The 23,345-nt window shown below is 45.8% G+C and overlaps 1 protein-coding gene across 2 annotated transcripts in view; it reads right to left on the bottom strand.

Moving 5' to 3' along the window:
* The window catches only part of TLL2 (tolloid like 2), a 121,709-nt gene that overhangs the window by 19,866 nt on the left and 78,498 nt on the right, over positions 1-23,345 (bottom strand). For both annotated transcript variants that reach the window (XM_077878169.1, XM_077878170.1), the window contains exons 8-13: positions 22,289-22,413; positions 19,874-19,989; positions 14,750-14,852; positions 6,051-6,167; positions 4,891-5,036; positions 4,208-4,403 (exon numbers count right to left, since the gene is read on the bottom strand). In XM_077878169.1, coding sequence (XP_077734295.1) covers positions 4,208-4,403; positions 4,891-5,036; positions 6,051-6,167; positions 14,750-14,852; positions 19,874-19,989; positions 22,289-22,413 — 803 coding nt within the window. The remainder of the gene's footprint in view (positions 1-4,207; positions 4,404-4,890; positions 5,037-6,050; positions 6,168-14,749; positions 14,853-19,873; positions 19,990-22,288; positions 22,414-23,345) is intronic.

The raw sequence follows: 23,345 nt of genomic DNA, 5'->3' as shown, positions 1-23,345 counted from the left end.
TGTAAAAAGACACTGGATTTCCAAGATTTAGTATGAAAAAACCTCCACAAAATATGTCATTGTGTATCTTTTTTTTTAATATTGTGTATCTTAATGACAAATTAAAGTGATAGTACTGCATGTGATAGTAAATGATTGTAAAATTGATATATTGGATTAAATAAGATATATTCAAATCATTCCATCTGTTTCTTTTTGGGAAAGGGAATAAGGTGGCTGCTAGACCGTTTAAAATTACATATATGGCTCACCTTTGTGACTTGTCTCCTATTTCTGTCCGACAGCACTGCTCTAGACTGTGGTCTCGTCTCATTCTTTCTCCTGGGAATCCCAAAAAGTAAGCAGAGAAAGCAGCAGGAAGCCCAACCCACAAATGAGGAACCTGAGCCTCATTTGCTCTTTCATCTATTCATTCCCTGCCCAGTAAATACTTACTGAGCCCAGCGCGGGCCAGGCATGGGGATACAGTGGAGAACAAAGCAGGTATGATCCAGTCCCCAAAAGGAAAATTGACCTGCCTGAGAGCAGACACCTGTGAGGGATGAAGGCAGGACAAAAATCCAAACCTTGGATGCTAAATCCAAGACCCCTTTCCCCATATTTCCATGGTATCAGGAAGGGCAGAAAGGCGACACGTGTCAGAATCAAATCACAAACACTAATGAAAAATTCAAACCCCCTCTGTTGACTTGCCTGTGACTTCAGGCCTCTCTAGTGGGAAGAATGCACTGGGGACTCTGCAGAATCCAGTGTCAGAACTTCCGCCTCCTCATTTATAAAATGGGGGTCATACTAACGCCTACCACGGGCTTGTTCTGAAGATAAAGTGAGATTGCTCACGTGGTTTCTGGCACACTCCGTGGAGTCTTTTCTCTCCCCTCTAAGAGGTCCCCCGAGGTTTCCACCAGTCTTGGTTTCTCTTTTAGGATTCAGGGTCAAGCTCACTGACATAAAGGAGACATCAAGCCGGGCCTGTGCATTAAGTTAGTATAGGTGGGCCTCGGTTAACATCTTCATGGGCATCTAAAGAGATGTCTGCAAGCTGAGAACTGAAATGCCCTTGAAGTGTGAGACTGCGCACTGTGGTCCCCCACCCAGGCTGAGGGCCTCCGAGGTCCACACGTCCACGGCTGGGTCCCTGCCCATTTGCCTGCAGTTCTCTTCCACCACCTTGAGCTCTTGAGGACAATGGCTGTGCTTTCCCCAGTGTCCCCAGCCCCTAGCAATGCACCTCACACCATGGCCTGATGACTGCTGAATGGGTGCTAACTGTGGAAGAAGGAGAAGATAGTATCTTCCAAGCAGCAAACACAGATGGTTATGATGGGTACTCAGAGCAAGCCAGCTCAGTGCCTTACAAGCCAGTGTAGCATTGCAGGAGGCACTGCTTTCCCCTGCATTGACTGGCATCTCCAGTAGTGCTGCCATAAAAAACTCAGGAGGCCTGACTAGATTTGAATTTAAGATGAACACTTCTGGGGCTCCTGGGTGGCCCAGTCGGTTAAGCGTCTGACATTTGGTTTCGGCTCAGGTCATGATCTCAGGGTCATGGGATCAAGCCCCATGTTGGGCTCTGCACTCAGTGTGGAGTCTGCTTGAGATTTTCTCTCTCTGCCCCTCCCCCTGCTTGCTCACTCTCTCTCTCTCTCAAAATAAATAAATAAAAGCTTTAAAACAAGATGAACATTTATAATTTCCTAGCAAGGTATGCAATATTTGGGACATGCTTATACTAAAAGATTATCCTTCATCTTAAATTCAAATTTAACTGGGCATCCTTTTTTTTTTTTTTTTTTGTAAGTCTGGTAACCCTAATCTCCAGCTTTACCTGGTCCTCTCAAAAACATGCATCACTGATTAGCAGCAGCACCAGGAATGAAGTGTGGGTGGGTCAGTACCAGTGGGTTACCAACTACCCAACACCTAATTTACAGAGCTGAGGGTGGAAGGCAGGGGAGGAGAAGGACAGAATTAGAATAAATCCTCATAATCATTGGTGACATGTGGTAAGCAAAATAAGGCCTCCTGAAGCCGTCCACGTTCTAGTCCCTGGAACCTGTAAATCTGTTACCTTACTTGGCAAAAAGGACTTTTGCAAATGCGATTAAATTAAGGATCTTGAAATAGGAGATTATCCTGGGTTATCTGAGTAGGCCCAATGTAACCACATGGGTCCTTATAACTGAAAGAGGGAGGACAGTCAGGGTCAGAAAAAGAGATGTGGCAGTGGAAGCAGAGGTGTGTGATGCAGCACAAGAAAGACTCCCCTGGCCAGTCCTGGCTTGAAGATAGAGGGGTTCTCGAGCTAAGAAATGCAGAGGTCTCCTCTAGAAGCTGGAAAACACAAGGAAATCTGGCGTCCAGAATTGTAAGATGACAAATTTGTGTTGTTTTAAGCCATCGTGTTTGTGGTAATTTGTTACTGCAGCCACAAGAAACTGATACATGACAATACCAAGAAGAAATTTGCACTTCATTTTTGCCAGAAATAAAAATAACCACTTCAAAAGCTCCTTCTCTAGTAAAGACGGTTCATGGGACTAAACATTATACGATGTGCCTTTGGTTACACGGTTTCATCTTCTCCTGACAGCTCTGCAATAGCCTCATATGCCATTTCCAGAAATGGACAATTTGGGGTTCAGAGAGTAACTTGCTTAAGTTACTGTAACCTGCTTAAGGCCTCTAGTGAGCATCACTGCTACTGAGTCACATGCAGTCTGGGCCAGGTGGGGCACAGACTGTGAATTTCCAGGCATTGCAACCACAAGCTGACCTGCATTTGAAATACACTTGCTACTGCCTGCCTTTTTTTGCTTGGGGAAGAATTGATGAAATATTTTCTCCAATTATTCAAAGTATTATGATTCCTGTTCTGCTTCTGTTTGTGCTTCCAGATGCCTCAAGATAAGAGAAGAATAACCACATATATTTGTGTGGCACTTTTTGGCTTATAAAGTGTCTCCACAGCCATCATTTTGGTGGGGCTTCACAACTGGTTAGGTACAATGGGCAGATTTCTTCCCCTTGTTTTGCAGAGAGAAACCAAAGTCTCATGAAGGAAAAGGGCTGCCTGCTCGGGTCATAAGGCTCGAAATGAGTTCTTCTGACACACATGCACTTATGTAGAGCCCAGGAGAAAGGGCTAAAAGGGGACAGATGGGGAGAGCAGGAATAAGAGAGGGACCAGGATGTCTGTACTGGCACAGCCTGGAGTCCTTGGAGAGGAAGGAAGCAGGGGAAAGTAGCTTCCTTCTTCCTGGATGTGAGTGGTGCCACTGACCAAGAGACCTCAGATGCGGTCTGGGCAATACCATTCAGTGGCTGCTGGCAGGCTACTGGGCGCCTGACCACAATGTGCTGGGGAATATCCAGGCTTCCCTTTTACAGTGTAGTCTGAGGGGCTTCCAGGGCCCTGGGAACAGAGAAGGAACACCTGCCTCAAGTGCTGAGAAGCCCATTCTGCTGGGGCCAGGAATGCTGCCCTTTCCATGCCATTCTGGGTCTGCTTTCATCTCTGCAACATGGCAGGTCCCTGAGACAACATGGAAGTTGGCTCCCTGAGAACCCTCTCACTCTCCTCCCCACCCCCACCCACTTGAGAGGAGACTGGCAGACTGGGGACTGATGTGTCAGCAGCTGAAGACAAAGGCTGCCTTTCTGGCCCACATCAGGAAATGCAAGGCTGTGCTGTTGAAAGAGTTTGGCCTTAGGAGTCAGATGGCACTTGGATTCTTGATCTGCCTTAACTATCTGGGTGACCCTCAAGCAACCCTTCTCAACCCTAATCAAATGTGATCTGAACCCAACTTGAAGGGTTATTTTGGGAATTAAAGGACATCATGTCAGCCAAGTACCTTGCAAAGTTCCTGATACCCAGTAGGTGCTCAATTAATGAGAGTGATTACATGAATATTTATTATCAAGGCTCAATTTCCCTGAGGTTTGCTAGGTTGACCTGATAAACTTATTAAATATAGTTTCCAAGTGCAGTGGCAGGACTTTCTGCCATGGAGCAGCCCAGGCCGCACCTGTTCCTGAGTCAGTGGTGAACTCCGTTAGAGGCAGCTCTAAAATGGGTCACTGCCTTCTCCCAACAGGGAGCCTTGTTGGATGCTAAGCTTCCATATGGGTTTTGTGATTCTTAAGCCAGGGGGGCAATACCTCTTCCTGTGACTAAAAATGCAAACAAACTGCTAATTCATACCCTTGAAAAAATTGGCTGCAAAGCCCGCTTTATTGATAGAGCCATCGGACACAAACTTCATCCACATTCTGTTGGAGCTCGATTTCACATCTTCTGGCTTCTCGTAGCCACAGAAATGGCCAATCAGGGCACTCTCTTCTGTGGGGCCATCGCGGATTTCCAGGTAGTCGTATGCACAGCTGTCGTGCCTTTCAATCTAAATAAAGAAACAGAGGCAGCATGGAAGATGATGGTTGGTCTGGTATTAAAGGTATTTCTACATAAGAAGGGAACCTACTACATAACACTCTCAAAAATCTAACCAAGAGGCCAAAGGATCCAAGTGTGTCCTGGGCTCTCTAAGCTATCCTCTATTTGAGAAAGCCCAGACTAAGCTGTGCAGACTAAGAAATGACACATAGGGCAGGACGGTTCTACACAACTTCCTGGGATCCCATTCTAGACTTTCACGTCCCCTGGGTAGCCGTCAGAAAGGAGGTGGATGCCATTTCAAAGCCTGCAAAGATTTGGATGCCAAATGTCTGGGTACAATGCACCGTGAGCTTGAGATGGTCTCTTAGGTTCCTCTTTTCAACCAAAAAAAAAAAAAAAAAAAATGGAAGCCCATCTTTATACAGCAGAGATTGTCTAGCAGAAGTTGACATGTACTTCATCCTCAGGAAGAAAAACTGAGCAGTACTTACCTCAAAAGCTTGGAAGGTAAGCCCCACATGAAACCCTTCTGAAACCGTAATCCTCCAAACACATTCCTTGGAAGGTCTGTAGTCATCCGGGTAGTTAGGAGACTGAATTTGACCAGCATCTTTGTTAATGTCTCCCCCACATGTAGCTTTAGAAAGAGAGCCAGGAGAGGAGGAATGAGGTCCCTGGTCAGATCTTAGGAAGGAAATTAGTGGCCACACTTATACCACTAGGTGGCTCCATGTGGCAAGATTTTCATTTCTATCCAACCAAGACTGCCTCTAGAAAGGCACAATTTCATTTGTTTGCAACTCTGGATTTTCTTCATATAAAGAAAATAACCACGGTTCTCCACCTTGCTGTGCATCACGATCACCTGGGGAATATTTCGAGCTGTAGAAGCAGGGGTCACATCCCTAGAAGTTCTGATGCTAGTGGGTCTGGGAGAGCTCCATGTAGCAATAATGTCTAAGTTCCCCAAGTGATTCTAACGTAGAGGGCTGGTACAGAGGGCCAGACACATGCATTTGTGCATACACACACGCGCGCGTTATTTCTTTTATAAAAACAAAATCTTGGCCTCTCCAAAATTACAATTTATCCAATATGTGGAACGAATTTTGGCAGAAATGCCCTGGTGGCAGCTGTCCAGAGCCCAGACCTATTTGTTTCCTCAACTCAACCACCATGGTGGCCTCAGAGGCCCTTTCAAGAAATGTAGTTGTAAATACCCTGATATTGTCCAAAGTCTTTTTTTCATAAATGAAACAAACAGAGGCTCAGAGAGGTTAGGTCCTTTGCTCAGGCTCACACAGCTATTCAGAGGCTGCTTTCATGTCCTCAGGGTTCTATACCCCAGACAGTCTCCCCAGCTGCAGTGGAATGGAGTTCAGTGTGTGTGTGTGTGGGGGGGGGGGGGGGAACAGGTAGACGACACCTGTCCAGAAGTAAGCACAGATGGCCTCTCTGCTTCCAGAGTGGGGAGGAAGGGGACAGGATTGAGGAGGGGACTCCTCAGCCCAGCCCCTGTGGTGGCTGCTCCAACCTTCACAGCTCCAGCAGCTGCCACACCTGCCTGGGTGCAAGGGAGACAGTGGGCGGCATGCGAAGGCCAGAGGCACATCAAGTGCTACCCAGGGCGCTTATCTCGTCGTGAACAAACCTTCGTACACTGCGAAGAAACCCTTGCCCAAGAGGCTGCTGCTGCTCCGGAACTCCACCCAGAGCCGGCTGTCTGTGGACGTGAGGGGCTCCGGGACTTTATCGCCACAAAACCTACCTGGGAAGTGGAAAAGATTGGTCAGGTTGCCAACAGACAGCAAGAAGAAACTCATTAGAGACAGAGGGAGCAGTGTTTCTTCAATGTGGCTCAAGGTGAGCAGTAATCTTAGCTGTGGCCATTCGGCCTGTAGCTCAGACAGGAATAAAAGATGGAAGGAGGCAGTCATACAGCCCGTGTGTCTCCTCCAGGCTGACTTCAAGAGGATTCCAGACTCCAATCAATCAAAGTACCCAGAGTATAGCTCAGGCACCAGTGAGCTCTGCCAAATGAGTCTGGTACAGGTGCTGAAGGTGTGAGCAACGGTCTGAGGCAGTGACAGATGTTTCCTCCCTCGGTATTTCCTACTACATATATGCCCTTCTTTTAGGGGTGGCATGCCTTGGGGAAGACATTCTGCTTTCCTTGCCTCAGACAAGGGATGTCAGACAACATAGACAAAAAAAAAAAAAAAAAAAAATCACACCTTCTTGGCTTATGAATTTCACAAGCTTTTGTCACAGTTACAAAGATTTGGAAGAACTCTCAATGAGTAAGAGCACATTTTTCCATTTCCACCCTTGGAGTCTTTTTTTTTTTTTTTTATTAAAAACTTATTTTTTTTTTATTGGTGTTCAATTTACTAACATACAGAATAACACCCAGTGCCCGTCACCCATTCACTCCCACCCCCCGCCCTCCTCCCCTTCTACCACCCCTAGTTCGTTTCCCAGAGTTAGGAGTCTTTACGTTCTGTCTCCCTTTCTGATATTTCCCACACATTTCTTCTCCCTTCCCTTATTTTCCCTTTCACTATTATTTATATTCCCCAAATGAATGAGAACATATAATGTTTGTCCTTCCTTGGAGTCTTAGAAAGATTCCTAGGACAGACAAATGAGGGAATGAGGGAGAGAGGATTGGAGAGGGCACCATGGACCATCTAGAAGGGCCCCATAGCCTGTCCCACCTTAAGCTAATGACCTTGATGGAAAAGGATTATGGAGACCCCCAGCGGGTTTAAGGATCTAGTAGAAAGACACAAAAGCAAAAATAAACAATTGGGGTTTTATCAAGATAAAAAGCTTCTGCACAGCAAATGAAACAGTCAACAAAATTAAAACAGAACCATTCCATAATGGGAGAAGATATTTGCAAATGACATATCAGATAAAAGGTTATTATCCGAAATCTATAAAGAACTTATCAAACTCAACACCCAAAAACAAAAAATTCAGTCAAGAAATGAGCAGAAGACATGAACAGACATTTCTCCAAAGAAGATATACACATGGCCAACAGACACATGAAAAAAAAAAAAAGCTCAACATCACTCATCATCAGGGAAATAGAAATCAAAGCCACAACGAGATACCACCTCACAGTGGTCAGAATGGCTAAAATGAACAATTCAGGAAACAACAGATGTTGATAGGGATGTGGAGAAAGGGGAACTGTCTTACACTGCTGGTGGGAATGCAAACTAGTGCAGCCACTCTGGAAAACAGCGTGGAGGCTCCTTAGAAAGTTCGAAATAGAACTGCCCTACAACCCAGCAATGTACTACTATTTATCCAAGGGATACAAAAATAGTGCTCTGAAGGGGTGATCCACACCCCAGTGTTTATAGTGGCAATGTCCACAATAGCCAAATATGGAAACAGCCCAGATGTCCATCAACTGATGAATAGATACACAATGGAATATTACTCAACCATCAAAAATAATGAAATTTTATCTTTGCAACAATGTGGATGGAACTGGAGTGTATTATGCTAAGTGAAATAAGTCAGTCAGAGAAAGACAATACCATGATTTTGAGTACTCATATGTGGAATTTAAGAAACAAAACAGATGAACATAGAGGAAGGGAAGGAAAAATAAAATAAGATTAAAAACAAAGAGGGAGGCAAACCATAAGAGACTCTTAACTATATATAGAGAACAAACTGAGGGTTTCTGGAGGGGAGGTGGGTGGGGGGATGGGCTAACTGGGTGATGGGCATTAAGGAGGGCACATGATGTAACGAGCACTGTTATATGCAACTGATGAATCACTAGATTCTACTCCTGAAACTAATAACACACTATAGATTAACTAAATTACATTTAAATAATTTCTTTAAAAATAATAAAAATACGAAAGGATCTGGGACAAGGACAGAACTGCGCCCCCAATCCCGAGGCAGAGCCTGCAGGGGCAATAAGACTCTAGATCCCCATGTCCCACCTGGGGTCAGAATAGGAATATAGAGATGGTTCATCCAGACATTAGTCCAGGAGACAGGCATGTAGAGTTCTTCAGGCAAAGGGGAATGGAGGTGACTTTTCCATAGTCCAGAGGATGTGGGGAGCCATAGGACATCACCCACTGAATGTCTTCTAGGGAGATGTGGACTTTGGCACCAATCTGAATTAGACTAGAATTGAGACAAGAAGGAAGCACAGCAGCCTCTTATGATTCTTCGCTCAGAGGACTGGAAACCAGAATTGAGGTCATCCAGTAATGCCAGCTGGCATGGCAATATGGATGCCTCACTGGCCACCATGCCTTGGCACCAAGTATATCCCTTATCAGCACTCCCATCTTGGGGAGAAGAAAACCCAAATTGACTGAAGTTAACTTCCCACTACCTGATGAGGTGGGACATGAGCTGAGTTGTGCTGAACAGTTCACAACACAGACTAGTGAAGGACTGGAAGACTATTTGGACTGGAAGTCATGGTTCTCTCAAGCACTGATTGTGTGACACACTCAAAAACCCATTTAATATTGGGGACATGGGAAGTGACTGTCAACGAGTTTGGGCTTTCTTTTGGGGTGATGAAGATGCTCTAAAATTAATTATGGTGATGGTTAGTCACACAATTCCATGAGCATACTAAAAATCATTGACTTGTACACCTTAAATGGTGAGTTGTATTATATGTGAATTATATCTTAATATTTTTTTCTTGATACTTTTTCATGTCTATTCAATAGGTATTTAACAACTTTATTTTTATTTTTTTTTATTTATGATAGGTACACAGTGAGAGAGAGAGGCAGAGACATAGGCAGAGGGAGAAGCAGGCTCCATGCACCGGGAGCCCGACGTGGGATTCGATCCCAGGTCTCCAGGATCACGCCCTGGGCCAAAGGCAGGCGCTAAACCGCTGTGCCACCCAGGGATCCCTATTCAATAGGTATTTAGTGGGCACTCCCTATTGCCAATACCCATGTTGAGCACTGGATCAATCACTTGAAGTTATAATTCTGCTTTGCCCTCTGAGAAATAGGGGAATGAGGTTCAGGAAGGAATAAAGGCCATCATGGACATTTCCTGATGGCCAACTGTGGATACATTCTTTGGGGAGACCTGGGGTAGAAGCTGCTAACCTCCTGCTTCCTTCTGATTCTGGCCACCTGCAGCTTTTTGGATTTGGTGAGCTTAATATTAAGTGAGATGAGCTGAAACTTCTGCCAAGAATTTGGGAAGGAAAAATCCATCAGAAGCCCATAAATTTTCAGTAATGGTTACTCTGGCATGGCCAATTAGTGTCAATTAATTCTTGGAAAACAACACATAAGTATTGCTTACCAGTGAGGAGACAGGGCTGCTGAACAGCAGTTCAACAACATGGGATCACAAAAGGAATTCTTTCTTAGCCAAACCAAGTTTCAAGTCCAAATTTCTCCTTTGAAAACCCCAGCTGTCACAGCCACTGGAGACTGTTTCCAAAAAGGAGAGAGACTTCCCATGCCTGCCCTGCTGTCTAAAAACCCAACAGGATGAGATGAACCACCCACCACTGGGCCACAGGACAACCCGGTCTGCTCACTACTTTAGAGGAGGGAGGAATTAGTGCCTTGGCAAAGCCAGACTTGGTAGGATAAATTACAAATTATTTCTAAAGAACTTCTATCCCCCCAAATCACCTTGAAATTCTTAACAAAAACCCTCTACGCTGTCCCGACTGTTTTCTCAACACTCTCTTCTCCACCATAATGGTTCTAACGAAAGCCCTTTGTTATTGAGCATGACACTGTCCCAAGCACCTTACGTGGATTATCTAACTGCATCCTGCTACCCCTTGAATTAGGTATTATTATGAATCTAGTTTATGAGAAAACTGAGGATTTGAAGAATTTGAGTTGAGTTACACTTACTTTGAGTTACACTCAATGTTGCAAGTGAAACAGGATTTGAACTTTGGCAGCCTGAGATCTTGACCTTCATCATCAACTTTGCCTTCTACTTAGTCACCACTGCCACCATCATCAGAAGCAATTTCTCTGTTCAAGGGGCGACTCTAAACACGGTTCACTTTTGGATGAATAGATGTGAAATCTGCTCTCTGGGAATGTACACATCGTTCCCAGTTTGGACACGGACACTTAGAAACAAAGATCAAAGCCTCCAGCCATACAGCAAGCTTGTGGCAATGCCAGGCTTGGCTGTGTGACTCCTGTTATCATTTCTGCTCACTTGGGAGGTGCCCCTGCCCCGGGAGCCCCAGTAGTGGGGCCACACGACACTGACTGGCTGGCCTGGCCTCTCTGAACTTCCCTCCCCACTTCGTGGGAAGGGGGGAGAGGGGCTTTTGTGTGCACTGCGGTGGTACAGAATGCTCAAAGACAGTTCTACATACAAAAGTGCATTGTTAGAGCAAGTCCTCCAGCAGAAATGAGGGAGGAGAATCCAATGAACAGGACAGTACTTAAGATTACTGGTAAATGCTCTCTGTAGCCCCTTCCTCCCCACTTCAGGTGCAATCTCATGAAGTGAGCCCTGAAACTGAAAAGCCAATTTGATACCTTTTACCAGCTGTGAAACATCCTCATTCTACTTACATTTCTCTTTAATCACGTTGTGAAAAAAGGTGTCCCAAGCAGTCCCCTTCCAAGAAAACTAACAGGCTGGGCAGAAACTGGACCAGAGAAAAGGTGGCAAGTTCCTAAACTGAATCATGTTCCTGGCTTTGGAGGAGGAGTTTAATAAGGATATCAAGAAGAGGAAATGCAGATGAGGACACTACAAGTGGGCTTCATGGGGAGTCATAAAGGGTTCATTCATAAAAAGTTATGCATCCATTATGCCTGGATTTTCACACACTGCCCTGGGAAAATATGCAATGCACAGTTTTTCAGAGCAAGATGCATACTTTCACAATCCGCCCTAATCCGCTCTCCCTCCTGCCAAAGGGGCATTGACCTGCCTCCTCCCAGCAGATTTCATGGCACTGACCCCTCCCAGGGACCAGCTCAGCCCACACAATACACTTGTTCCAAACACAAAAGTGCACTAACAACTGCATTTGGAAACATCAGAGCAGGCCAAATAGTTGGCAAAGGAGGATTCCCGCAAATGAAGAATGATGGTTACAGGCACTGGGCCATGCCTTGGCTGTGGTACACTCAACACACACACACACACACACACACACACACACACTGCAAAAGTGTGTAAAATATGAGCCAAAAATCCCACCCCAAACAAAACCGAACAAAACAAACTCTCACCGACAACAACAAATGGCAAAGGCCCCATCTCATCAATGAAAGCGTAGCCAGAGACATCAGGATAATGCAGTGAGAAAATTCTTGTTTCAAGTTCAAGAACAGGGAATTGCTGGAAATGCCTCTGGCTGTGCCCACTCTCGGGAGCGTGTCTCAGCCCTCTCTGGGGGAACTTCAGTAACAGAGAGCTTCCTTCCCTTTGAGTCTACCACATTCCTCTGGGGGAGTTTAGGGTTGCCAGATTTTGTAAACAAAAATACAGGAAGGCTAGTTAAATTTGAATTTCAGATAAACAGTGAATCATGCATTTTATCTGACAGTCCTACAGGGATACCCTTCTCAAGTTCAGTAGCACGCCACATGACCCAGGCATTTGAGTTCTGGTCTGATCTCAGCCACTAGCTGCCTGTGTGGATTTACTGAGTTGGTCCACACTCAAGGAGCGTGGTTTCCTGGTGAAGGTGTAGGATAAGTGATTCTAAGATCCCTGCCAGGCTGAGGCGGTCTATGATTCCATGTTGTCATTGAAATTCCTTGCACAGAGCCCTTTCTATTAGTTCAATTATAAAATACTGCCTGAAAGCATTCTTGTAAAAGATGTAGAACAATCCAGAAGTATACAAACCAAACCACCAAGCTGCTTACATCTGTGCTTCCTTTCTCAGAGGTAACCAGCTTCAATTGTTTGATAAGCACCCTTGCTGTGCCCTTTCTATGTATGTGGTGCTGAACAAGCACACATGTACATACGTTTACAGGTAAGCGGGATCATTCCCTGACCCAACTCATGGGGATTCTGGTTCAGTAGTCTTCCAGGGATCTATATTCATAGAAATCTTCCCAGCAGATATTGACGTCCAGCCAGGCTAGGAACCTCTGCTACCCAGAATGCAGCTCTCCATCTTCCTGACACACTCAATCATTACTACCTAGAAAGCCATGCCTCCTTCTGGCTGCTAGCATGCACTGTGTCTGCTCACATTAGGCAGGAAGCAGAAATCCAGGGCAGGCAGCCTCCACCTTGCCATCTGGTAACAAAACCCATTTGTCCTACAGCATATACACTCCTGGTCACGCTTGGTTTGTCTACCTAGACTGCAAACCAGCCGACTGATAATGGTGGTAACCTGGTAACCCTGCTCAGAGCCTGCCATGGCCGCTTTCTTGAGCACACGGGGACATAAATTCCTATCTGTTTGTACCTCTAGGAACTTAAATTCACGGTCCTGGGTGGCTCAGTGATTGAGTGTCTGCCTTTGGTTCAGGTCGTGATCCTGGTGTTCTGGGATGGAGTTCCACATTGGGCTCCCTGCAGGGATACTGCTTTTCCCTCTGCCTATGTCTCTGCCTCTCTCTCTGTGTCTCTCATAAGTAAATAAAATCTTAAAAAACAAAACAAAAAAACTCATGGTCCTCTGGACAGAAGGAGCTTATGTGTTATTCCCAGCTATGACCTGGCTGAGACCCTGTGGCCACACAGAGATTACTATCTGCCAGGCTCCCTTGGGTCAAGCCAGACCCTCTGTCCCTATCTCTTCTGAGCTACCTAGAATCAAGCTCCATCTGGCCACAGAACGCCCCAGTTTAACTCTCCCGCTTTCCTCCTGTTTCCATTTTTAGCCTGTTGTCCCAACAGCAGCATTTCCAGGCCAGCAATTCACAGCACAACCAGTGTGGCTTTTCTGCCCATGTGAGGACACGGCAGGGACAAAGATCTCACTGAGGGCTTAGACTTGTCAACCCAGAAGCCTACCCTACTACTGCTCTAAAAATGAGGACAACCCACTATCAGCCAAAACCCTTCCATCTGGTTTCTTGTAAATCTGCATCTCTCTCTGGCTGCATCATGGTTGCTATTCCTGACCCAAATGAGTCCCTAGGTCCATTCCCAGGACACTGTGCCATTGGATCTCTATACATTCATCTTTTTGGGTCACCCATGGAAGATGGTTCTTCTGGTGACCAGTCCTGAATGAACTGACCTTTTCTCCTTATGCAATCTACCCACTACCTCTCACTAAAAAGTCCAAGCTGTCTTTTCACATGAGCTCATGCACTATGCATCTCCCAGAAAGGGTACACACTTATTGTAGAAAATTTAGAAAATATAGCTAAACCAGGAAAACTAGAATAAGATGATTTTTTTAAGAAAGAGCATGGAGGGTGTATGTGTGTGTGTGGGGGAGGTACAGAGGGAGGGAAGAAGCCTGGTGCAGATTCCATGCCCCGTGCAGAGCCCAATGCTTGATCTCACGACCCCAAGATCATGACCTAAGCCAAAATAAAGGCACCTAACTGACTGAACCACCCAGGCACCCCTAGAATAAATTTTAAAAAAATACTCCATCATCCTGAAATAACCACTATGTGTTATTTATTTATTTATTTATGCTGATAATTCTACTTGATATTTGTACTATAGATCACAAGGTGGTTTCTTCCAGTTGAATCCAACCTATACATGTTTTAGGTAATTTTGTTTTGAATAATTCTGGTCAGGATATTCACTGTTCACTTTGCCACACTCCCTACCACTCCTTCATTTATTATGCCAACCCCATCTTCCTCCTGTATGCCTATTTTCTGAGGGCATCTGAGTTTGCAAAGCCTGCAAAATATACATACAAATGTATGTTTATTAAAATGGAATTCAATTGCTTTTGTAACACCTGTTTGTGTAACAATGTACAGGAACATGTCTCTGTATCAATAAGTTGTCACCTCCAACTTTATTTGTGGTGGCTGGATACTTTTCCACTGGAAAGATGTATCACAATTTTTTCAGCTAATCTCTACTGTTGAACATTTAAATTGTTTTCCATTTTTCCTGCTCCAGTGAACATCCCCATAGCTAGAACTTTGCACACTTCCTTAATTGGTTCCTTAGGATACATTCCAAGAGGCCAAATTGCTGGGTTGAAGGGCAGTCTCAGTCTAAAAGCTTTTAACATGTGTTGCCAAATGGAGTGTTCAGAGTTTTACAATGACACAGACCCTTGAGAGCTTCCTGTGACTGCTGTCAGGACGGGCCCTTCCACACATTAATAGCGTCACACAGAAAAGCCCATCACCCCTCTCCCAGGGCTTTCTAAAGTCAACTCACCCAACAGGGGGGCTTTTCTCCAGTAACCATCCCGGACCTCCACATAGTCATACCAGCACAGGCGGCTCTTAAACAAATCCATGGATGTGAAGTTCAGGACGATCTGTAAAGAGTTACTGAAAAGTGAGTTTTGGCAGCAGAGCCTGAGGAGGCTTGAAGATACATCTTGCATGCCCGTGTTCTCACATTACCTTTTAGCATACAGAGTGCTCAGACCACAGTAGGAGCGTCCTTGCAAAGACACGCTTACAGGAAACCTCATGACATTAAATAATAAACCTAAAGCAGGATGGGGAGTAAACAGAGGAGATGGGTCCTCTGGTTCTGTCTGGGGAATAACTTGAGCTTTTGAAGTCACTAGGTGGTTTATAGAAAACAGGATGCATTAAAAAGATGAACCAGGATGCACTGAGACTGGGGATTTAGAAGGAGGTAAGGGGTCAGTGAAGTTCAGAGATACGAGAAGATCTTATAACATCATCAATCATTCCAAGGGACCTGGGGTTAGCCGGAGTGCATCTGAGCACCACCGTGATCAATGTCTCCTCGGCCATAACCTCACTCTTCTGAGATGCAGTATATCCAAGAGCCTTCCTATCTTTGGTCTGTTCTTTCGTTCAATCACGCATTCATTCTTTCATTTATTCATCTCATCATTGTTAGTTGACCACCTACTATGTGCTCGTCTGTGTTGGCCAATTGAGATAGAAAGATTAGCAAGATAGGGTTCTTGCCTTTAGAGAGCTCAGGGAACATAGAAGCATCAGGTGAGTCAGAACACTCTTAAATAAATGCTGAAAAGGGAGGGATGGACAGAAAGGGAATCCTGAAGCCCCAAGGAAGGAGAAATCAATGCTGCCCAGCAATACTGATGAAGGCTTCTCAGGCATTTAACCTAAGGGGAATAGGGGCTCAGGGGGCAGAGGCACAGGGCAGGAGGGTGTTTTGGTGAGAGGGACTCAGGGAAGGAGAGTTTGGGGAACTGTTTTGTCCTACCAGTGCAGGTCATGCTGTGTGTCTGGAATGGGGAGGCAAGGGCCTGTAGAGGAGAGCTGGGGGTTCAGCTGCACTAGGTTTCAGTTCTTCTGGACAGCCTGAGGCCATTCAGTGGATGCTCCTTTCCACAAACAGTGGAGCAGGTTGGGTGGCCCTGTGGACTTGGCACACAGCTACTGTTCCACAACCTGCTACCCTTCCAGAGCAGAGTTCGGGCATTAGTTCACCCCCATCAAGCCCCACCATGTAAGGTGCCCACGTGGTGCACGCATGCCCACCGTGTCCCTGCTCCATTATTTCTCTGTTCTCTTCACTCACCAGGTCCCACTGAAGGCAGCCCTGCCTGGCCACTGCAGCCCTAACCCTGTCTGTGCCTTATCCCATTTGGGGCCCCTGCCCTGCACCAGTTCTTCTCTCTTCTCTGTCCTCTAGCCACTTTCTTCCATATTCAGACAGCCCCAGGTCCCTCTGTCTCTAGGCAAAGGCCCAGGCTGGAAGGCTGCAGGTCAAAGTTTCCAGTACCTTCCCAGCCAAATTGAAAGGACTGTTACTTGTTTGTCTCATTCTCCATGGCCCCTCTGCTTTGAACCTCCTCTCTCTGGGTTTCAGCACATCTGTTCTCTCTCCGCTGCTCTCTGGCTTCGACTGACTCCTGTCCTCCCTGCTCCCTGATGACTGTGAGGGCACCTCAATGCAACTTTTCCCTTCCAGCTTCCTGTGCACAGGTGACCCCAGTCCCCGGGTACAACCCTTTGCTGTCATCTCTACTTTGCCCCTATTGTTTATCCCCGATGCTGATAGACTTCCTTCCTGTAGGATGACTGCATTCCCTGCTGCAAGCCAGTCTGGTCACCCCTTCAAGAGCCCTGTCTGCATCCTTCTTGCCAAGATGATTCCTGAACTCCTCCCTGCCATGCCCTGGCCCCCTCTGCGCACTAAGGCTTCTAGATCAATTTTGCACTTACATCTCATGTTTACCAAATGCCTTCTATGCTCAGAAAACTTCAATGGTTCCCCCTGCCCCCATCTCATAAACTCTCTGCTTACCTTTCAGAGCCTCCAGCATCCATCTGATATGACCTTATTACTTAGCGAGCCCTGAGGTATCCATGCTAATGGAACCTTCCTCAAGCCCAGCTCCAGTGCCCTCCGCTCCTCCCTGAATCCTTCTCTGACTGCCCAAATGGACACGGCCTTTCCCTTCTGGGGGCTCCCTGCCTCCCTTGTATAGTGACTATAAATAATATAGCAGGTATTTTTAGAGTCAGGCAGATCTGGATTTCTCAGCTTTACCACTTACTAGCTCTCAGATCTTACTACCACTTACTTGCCACTTGGATCTTTAGTTCTCTTATCTTCAAAACAACATGCATACTTTTGAGTTATTGAAGGGACTGCATAAGAAACTGTATAGTGAGTGTGTAATGCTAGGTCTGACACATGATAGGCACTCAATAAATGCAGTTTAAAAAAAATCAAGCCTCACTAAGTGTAAACTTAGTGAACCACAAACAGGACCCACTAAGCGCTCTTCATAGGCTGCCTGTTTTAATTATCATTGAAGTGTCCATCCCTTCATTTGGGTTGATCCCACCCGATGTTCAGGTCTTAGGACAAGTAGGACCTTCTTCCACAAAGTCCTCTCTGATCTCCTACAAAATGAAGAGGCAGGACCAGAAAATAATAGGCCAGTTCACCTCCTATATTGTACAGTGTGTGTGTGTGTGTGTGTGTGTGTATGTGTGTGTGTGTGTTTTCACTCTTCTTTCGAGCCATACCAGTGGTTCTCAACCCTGCTTGTGGATTAGTACCACCTCAAAACTGTAAAAAGTAATACTGGGCAAAGCAAATGCCCCTCCTTCAATGAAATCAGACTCCTTAGAGGTAAGGGGAGGACCTTAACTAAACTCTAAGTCTCTTGAAGACAGGGATTTTAAATTAGATTTCTTTTGTATCTCCCACAGTGCTTGCATTCGAGCAAAAGGGCTCAGTAATATTTACTGGCTGGTTGCAATAGCATTCTTAAGCTTTTCAAATTTTAGAAAGAAAATGTTATTACAACTTCTTTGGTAACACATTCATGACTGAAATGAATGGGATACTTATTCAGCTTAATTATTTTAAATATGTTAGGGAACCATAAAGACCATAGAGGAATAGGTGATAAACAAGAGGTGATCCTTGAATCAATCAAGTTTGCTAATTATAGCAGCTCTGCGGAAGGCTGGGTGAAGCAGAAATTGAAATAATTCCTATACAGGAATTTCAATGATAAATATTCTCTCTGCACCTCAGCAATAATAATTAAAGCTTGATGAATCTTATGCAGTTCAAACATATCACACAGCCTCTACTATTTAAGGCAATTCAACAACTTGGGGATTTCTAGATCACCTCCTCTTCTGCCTCCTTTTTCTTGCCTCTCTCTCACTCATGCCTCCAGCAGGCACAGGGATAGCAGCACGTGCACCCAAGGAAGACAAGCCTGGAGTCTCTCAGGCTCAAGACGTCAACCACACAGTCATAAATGCTTAGAGTCAGAAGAAGAGTTGCATGTGGGTGTTGTGTGTGAGCACATGTATATGTGAGCATGTGTGTGAATGAATGTTCAAATGTTCATTAGCCTGATGACCTCTTTGTGAAATAATATAGGATGATGGTTAAACATCCAGGTTCTCACCTGGGTTCAGATCCCAACTTTGCAACAAACCTAGTAGCCTTAAGCAAATGCATTTCCTTATCTGAAAAAATGTGCTAGTAGCACCTATCACATGAAGTTCTGAGGACTAAGAGATAATCCACATAATATGCTGAGAATAGTACTCAGGTCATAGAAAACATTTAAATGGACATTTTTAACAGTTATGAATTAGGAATAACTGAAGACTGGCTACAGGCACCCAAAAATCCATCACCTCCATGGCATCCCAGCTGTAGGTTTTTCCTTCGCCACTCATCCATTCACATGCCCATTCAACAAATACCTTTTGTGTGACTATGTGCCATGGCTGTGTTGGGTGCTGGAGACCTAGGGGTGAGTAGTCTCTGTCCTCAATGAGTTTAAGGTCCAAAAGGCAGACAACCAAATAAACCAGCAATCATGATATTCTGAGACAAGCTATGGCAGCTATAACTGTAGAGACTCTGACCCAAGGGATAGAGAGGGCATCTCAAAGACAGAAGCATCTGGAAGAACCCTTGGATTTGTAGGGAAGTGTGAAAAAAAAAAAAAAAAACAAGTTTTAGGAGTGCAGAAGTCCCACGTCCCAGTTCTATATTTTACTGTGAATTTGGGCAATTTTTTAAATGTCTGAGCCTCAAATTCTTACCTATATAATGGACATGAAGAAATATATCTTGCAGTAGGGTTGAGAACATACCACACTTGGACCAGGACAAAAGAAGCTATTGCCCTGGCTCAGCTCCAGAGGGAATCTGGAGGGAATCATGGAATCTTCAGACCCAAAGGATTGTGCTCACTCAGAGTTTGCATAGCTCCTACCTCACTTCAGTTGCCCAGGACCCTGGAGTTCCTGTCCAAATGGCCCTGAGCCCACTTCCAGAGAATGCAGAGGTCTCTGCCCTGAATCCACCCTCCTGAGCATAGAGAGCACTTCTCTGGAGAGACAGCCAAGCAATAGCTGTTTGCAAGGTAGGAATGCAGAGTGTTTTGGAGCATGGCTGGAGTATCGCCACGGGTGCTCCTGAGATGAGACAGGGGGCTGAAAAGAGGAGGGGCCAGTTGTGGATTGAGGGGAGCTTTCCCTACATCGCTTCCTTCCAGAGCAATACTCTGAGGTGTCAAGGAATTCTAAATTGGATCCTCACCTCCCAAGGCATTCTGATGCTGTATTTATCAAAGAAGAAGGATAGAGTCTGTTCTGTTTTAAAAACTGTGAGCCTAATTTATAATTCATGTGGACATCTTGCTTATTGGCCTCCATTTGTATGGGTGATGCTGGTTGAAGTCCAGAAATAAATAATGTTAAACAAGCTAGCACAGCACCTAGCACATAGTGGGTGCTCAAAGCTAATAGCTGTTTTTACTATTGTTAATAATAATACAATCCCCCACAACTTACCCAACTCAAAGAAAACTGTCATTTCCTGAGGTGGTTTCACACCTACCTTTTCCCCCGGAGTGACCGATATCCTCCAGACACAGTGGGAATAAGAAGGGTAGCCGTTTGGGAAACCAGGTGCAGAAAAGTTTCCTGCTGTGTCCTGCAGGGTCTCCCCACATGCTGCAGAAGCAAAACAACGACAATGGTTCCAGTATACACACTCCTCACCTAAGCACCTCCCTGCACCAGTCTGCTTAGCAGATGACACCCCTTGATCAGCCAAAGCCCTCGGAACGCATTGGCAAGAAGCATGTCAGGTAGACTGACAATTGTTTTCTGTCTAATAAAAGTGAAAATAGGGTCTAGGCACCAAAATGTAATACCCAAGGGTTTCTTCTGAGGCTCTTGAAATGGCCTCGGGTATGGTGAACAAGTTTCCCAGCCTTGCTGGGCCTTAGTTTTCTTGCCTGTAAAATGGGCAGGAGCTGCCTGAAGGGTTAATGAAATGGATCCGCTCAGTGTTTGGCACACAGTGAGTGCTCCACACATAGCACCCATTATAATTATGACTAATAACATTAGTGGCAGAGAGCATATAAAAGTACAAGTAGATGAAGCAATGAGACAAAGAAAATACTTTGAAACTCACTTCATTAGAAACTCATTGGTTTGGAATCTTGCCTCTTCTTTCTCTGCAACCTACCTCTGAATGAGCTACCAAATAAAGTCAAGAAAACACAAAAATGACCAGAGGTGTGGGAAGCTGGAATACTCTACAGTAGGCTATTCTGCCCTTGAATGTTTGAGAGTTGCCTGGTCATAAGTCTAGGGTCCTTACATATGTGACAAATATTTTCACTAATTTGTCCTTAAAGAAAAAAAAAAGTAGCCGTATGAGTAAGTTTGGGAGGTGTAGGTTCCTTACTTCCTGATGCCCAGGGACTCGGACCCCAAAGACAAAGACACTGGTTTGCTGAATGCCCTTCCTCCCAGGGGGGGTCACCCACAAAGTGTGGGAAACAAGCATCCTTACCCATATCTCCCTACATGCAATTCAACCTCCACTCAGCAACTACTCTGCTTTCAGTTACTGCTTGAAATTACTGGAAGCTGCAGTCTCGGAACTGCAGGAAAGGAATAGCTGGAGAGTGGTCCGTCATCAGCCTCAGGAAATCCTGGATGCTAGGGCTTCAATATCATGTTACTGAACAACTGCCAGGCATCATGAGGATTATGCCCGGCAGTCAACACCCCCAAGGGTTCCATGGAAATTATTTTAGAATAATCATCAACATTCTGCAAGAATAGATACATTACTATATGGCTCCATGGTATTTACCAGCTGCCTCCAATCCTTTTGGGAAGAGGCATATACATTATAACTAAATAAATACTGGCATTTCCCAGAGAATGCTATAAGGTTTCTCTTTCAATTCAGCAAGGTTATATGATATGTGTGTTCTGCATTTCAGCCCTAACACGCCCCCACATGACTAATAGCTGGATGGACATACTGCTCAGAGTTTTGTGATGAACCAAACCCCATCGGGTCCTTTGCGTGCCCTGTGATCCCACTAAGAAGGCCCCTATTTTAAATATACTGTCTCATGATCAAACTGTGTGTCTGGTCTGGGGTTTTGAAAACATTACTGGACCTGTGGGCAATGAATTTCCTTCTTCCTTCCCAAACCACTGAATTGCATTCTCTCTCATCAGTGGTAAACTCTGGCTGCTCTAACTAATGCTTTGCTCTGAAGCTCAACAGCTTTCAGGGGCCAATGTGAGCTCACTCCCACGGCAGCAGGTTGCAGGGGAGGTGATGCTGAAGCCAAGGGGATGGAAGGCAAAGAGGGCACATTCAAGGGGAAGAGGCTTGTGGGTGGGCAGAGAAGCAGACATCTCCTCAGACCCCAGTGTACTGTCCGGTCTTCAATGGCTGATTTCTAGCCAATGACCAGCACCTTGGATGGCTAGGAAAGCCCCAAGACCATAGAAACAACCTCATTTACACACTGAGGATTGCTGACTCCCACCCTTCTACAAACACTCTCCTTCATTCACCGTCTTTCTGCAAAACCCTTGGGTTTTGTTTTGCCAAACCCACATCTCCTACTCCCATAGGAAGGGGAGGTGCTTTTACAGTTACAGGGTACACACTGCATCAGGCCCCTGTTCACTCTTGTTCCACTATGCCTTCTTCTTCTTCAGAATACCAGGGCTTTGCCAGAAAATTCTGAAGATTCCCACAAATTAAGCTGTGAGCTCCAAGACCTATTCTTCGTGTCACTACTGGCAATTACCTCACCATTTGGGCCTTCTACACTGTCTAAAGCTTCCTTAGAGCCGCACGCCAGAAATTTCAGCAGCCTCTCCAGGTTCCCCAACCTGCCTTCCCAGCAAAAGGGAAAGTCTGCAAAGGGTGGCTGAGTCACACTCTGTGGGTGCTCCAGAGGCCTCAGGACTCCCCAGGGTCAGTTACCTGGGCATTTGTACAGCTTCCTGGCTTGAGCTATGTCTCCCTGACTGAGCCGCACACGCTGGCCAATGGTTGGCCTGATGCCATTGTCGTCTCGACGGGGGAGGATGGTGTCTAAGAAAACTCCTCTACAGGAAGAAAAGAGAGAGAGAAAGGAGAAAGAAAAGTCAAGGCCATCTGGCTGGCCGCGCTGGGATTTACAGTCTTCATTTCCTTGCACGTAATCCCATCCATATCCCTAGCCCCTGTTGCTCCGCAGACCCGTGTGACAGAAGAGACTTGCTTTACTTGTCCTGGCATCTGGGCGTTCCACTTCATGAGCTGCCTCCTCACTTCCAAGGGGGAAGGAAAATGACTCCTGTGAGTTTGCCAATCTGCCCTTACCTGCTGGCCTGGCGGCTCCTTGCTGCTGTGCATGGAGCATTTCCACAAAGCCCCTGACAAGTCCAGGTCCCCGGGCCCGCCACACCGGGCAACTGTGGGGAGCACCATTCAGAGAGACTAAGGTGTACATGGAAGCCCCTGGAGTTGTGCAATGGGCACTACTGAGCAAGGGTATGCCTTGGAGAGGCTCCAGAGAGGCCTGGGAGGCAGCATAGTGTGAGGCTCTCAGGGGCTGGTGAGTAAGTGCTGGTGGATGGGTTGTCGAATAATGGGAATCGGGGTTTGGGGGGGCCTTTCTGACAATGGGGATGATCAGATGGAAAGTGAGAAGACTGCAGAGAACAAAAGGTGGCTGAGAGAGCCCTGGTCTAGAGATTTCTATGAATAGCCTGGCTCTGCCACCTGGGTGAGCTCAGACAAGCCCCTTTCTCTCTCTGAGCCTCAGTTTACTTATCTAACAGTAAGAGAGTGGCCTAGACAGGCATTTCAGTCTCTGATCATCACCTGGATCCCCAGGCCTCTAGCTCACTGGCCTCTGGCTTCCTCTCCAGCCACTTCTGACACCTCCACCCCAGTTGGTATCTTAAGCAACACGGAACTTCTGCTAGCCCTAACCATGCCCTTACAGGCCGTCCTCTGCTGAGGCTCCCTCAGCATCTTCTTGTCCACTAGCAAA

Source organism: Canis aureus, chromosome 29 (genome assembly GCF_053574225.1).
Source record: "Canis aureus isolate CA01 chromosome 29, VMU_Caureus_v.1.0, whole genome shotgun sequence".
NCBI classification, from domain to species: domain Eukaryota; kingdom Metazoa; phylum Chordata; class Mammalia; order Carnivora; family Canidae; genus Canis; species Canis aureus.
The sequence above is the reverse complement of the archived record's forward strand: the minus strand, read 5'-3'. Positions and strand labels throughout refer to the sequence as shown.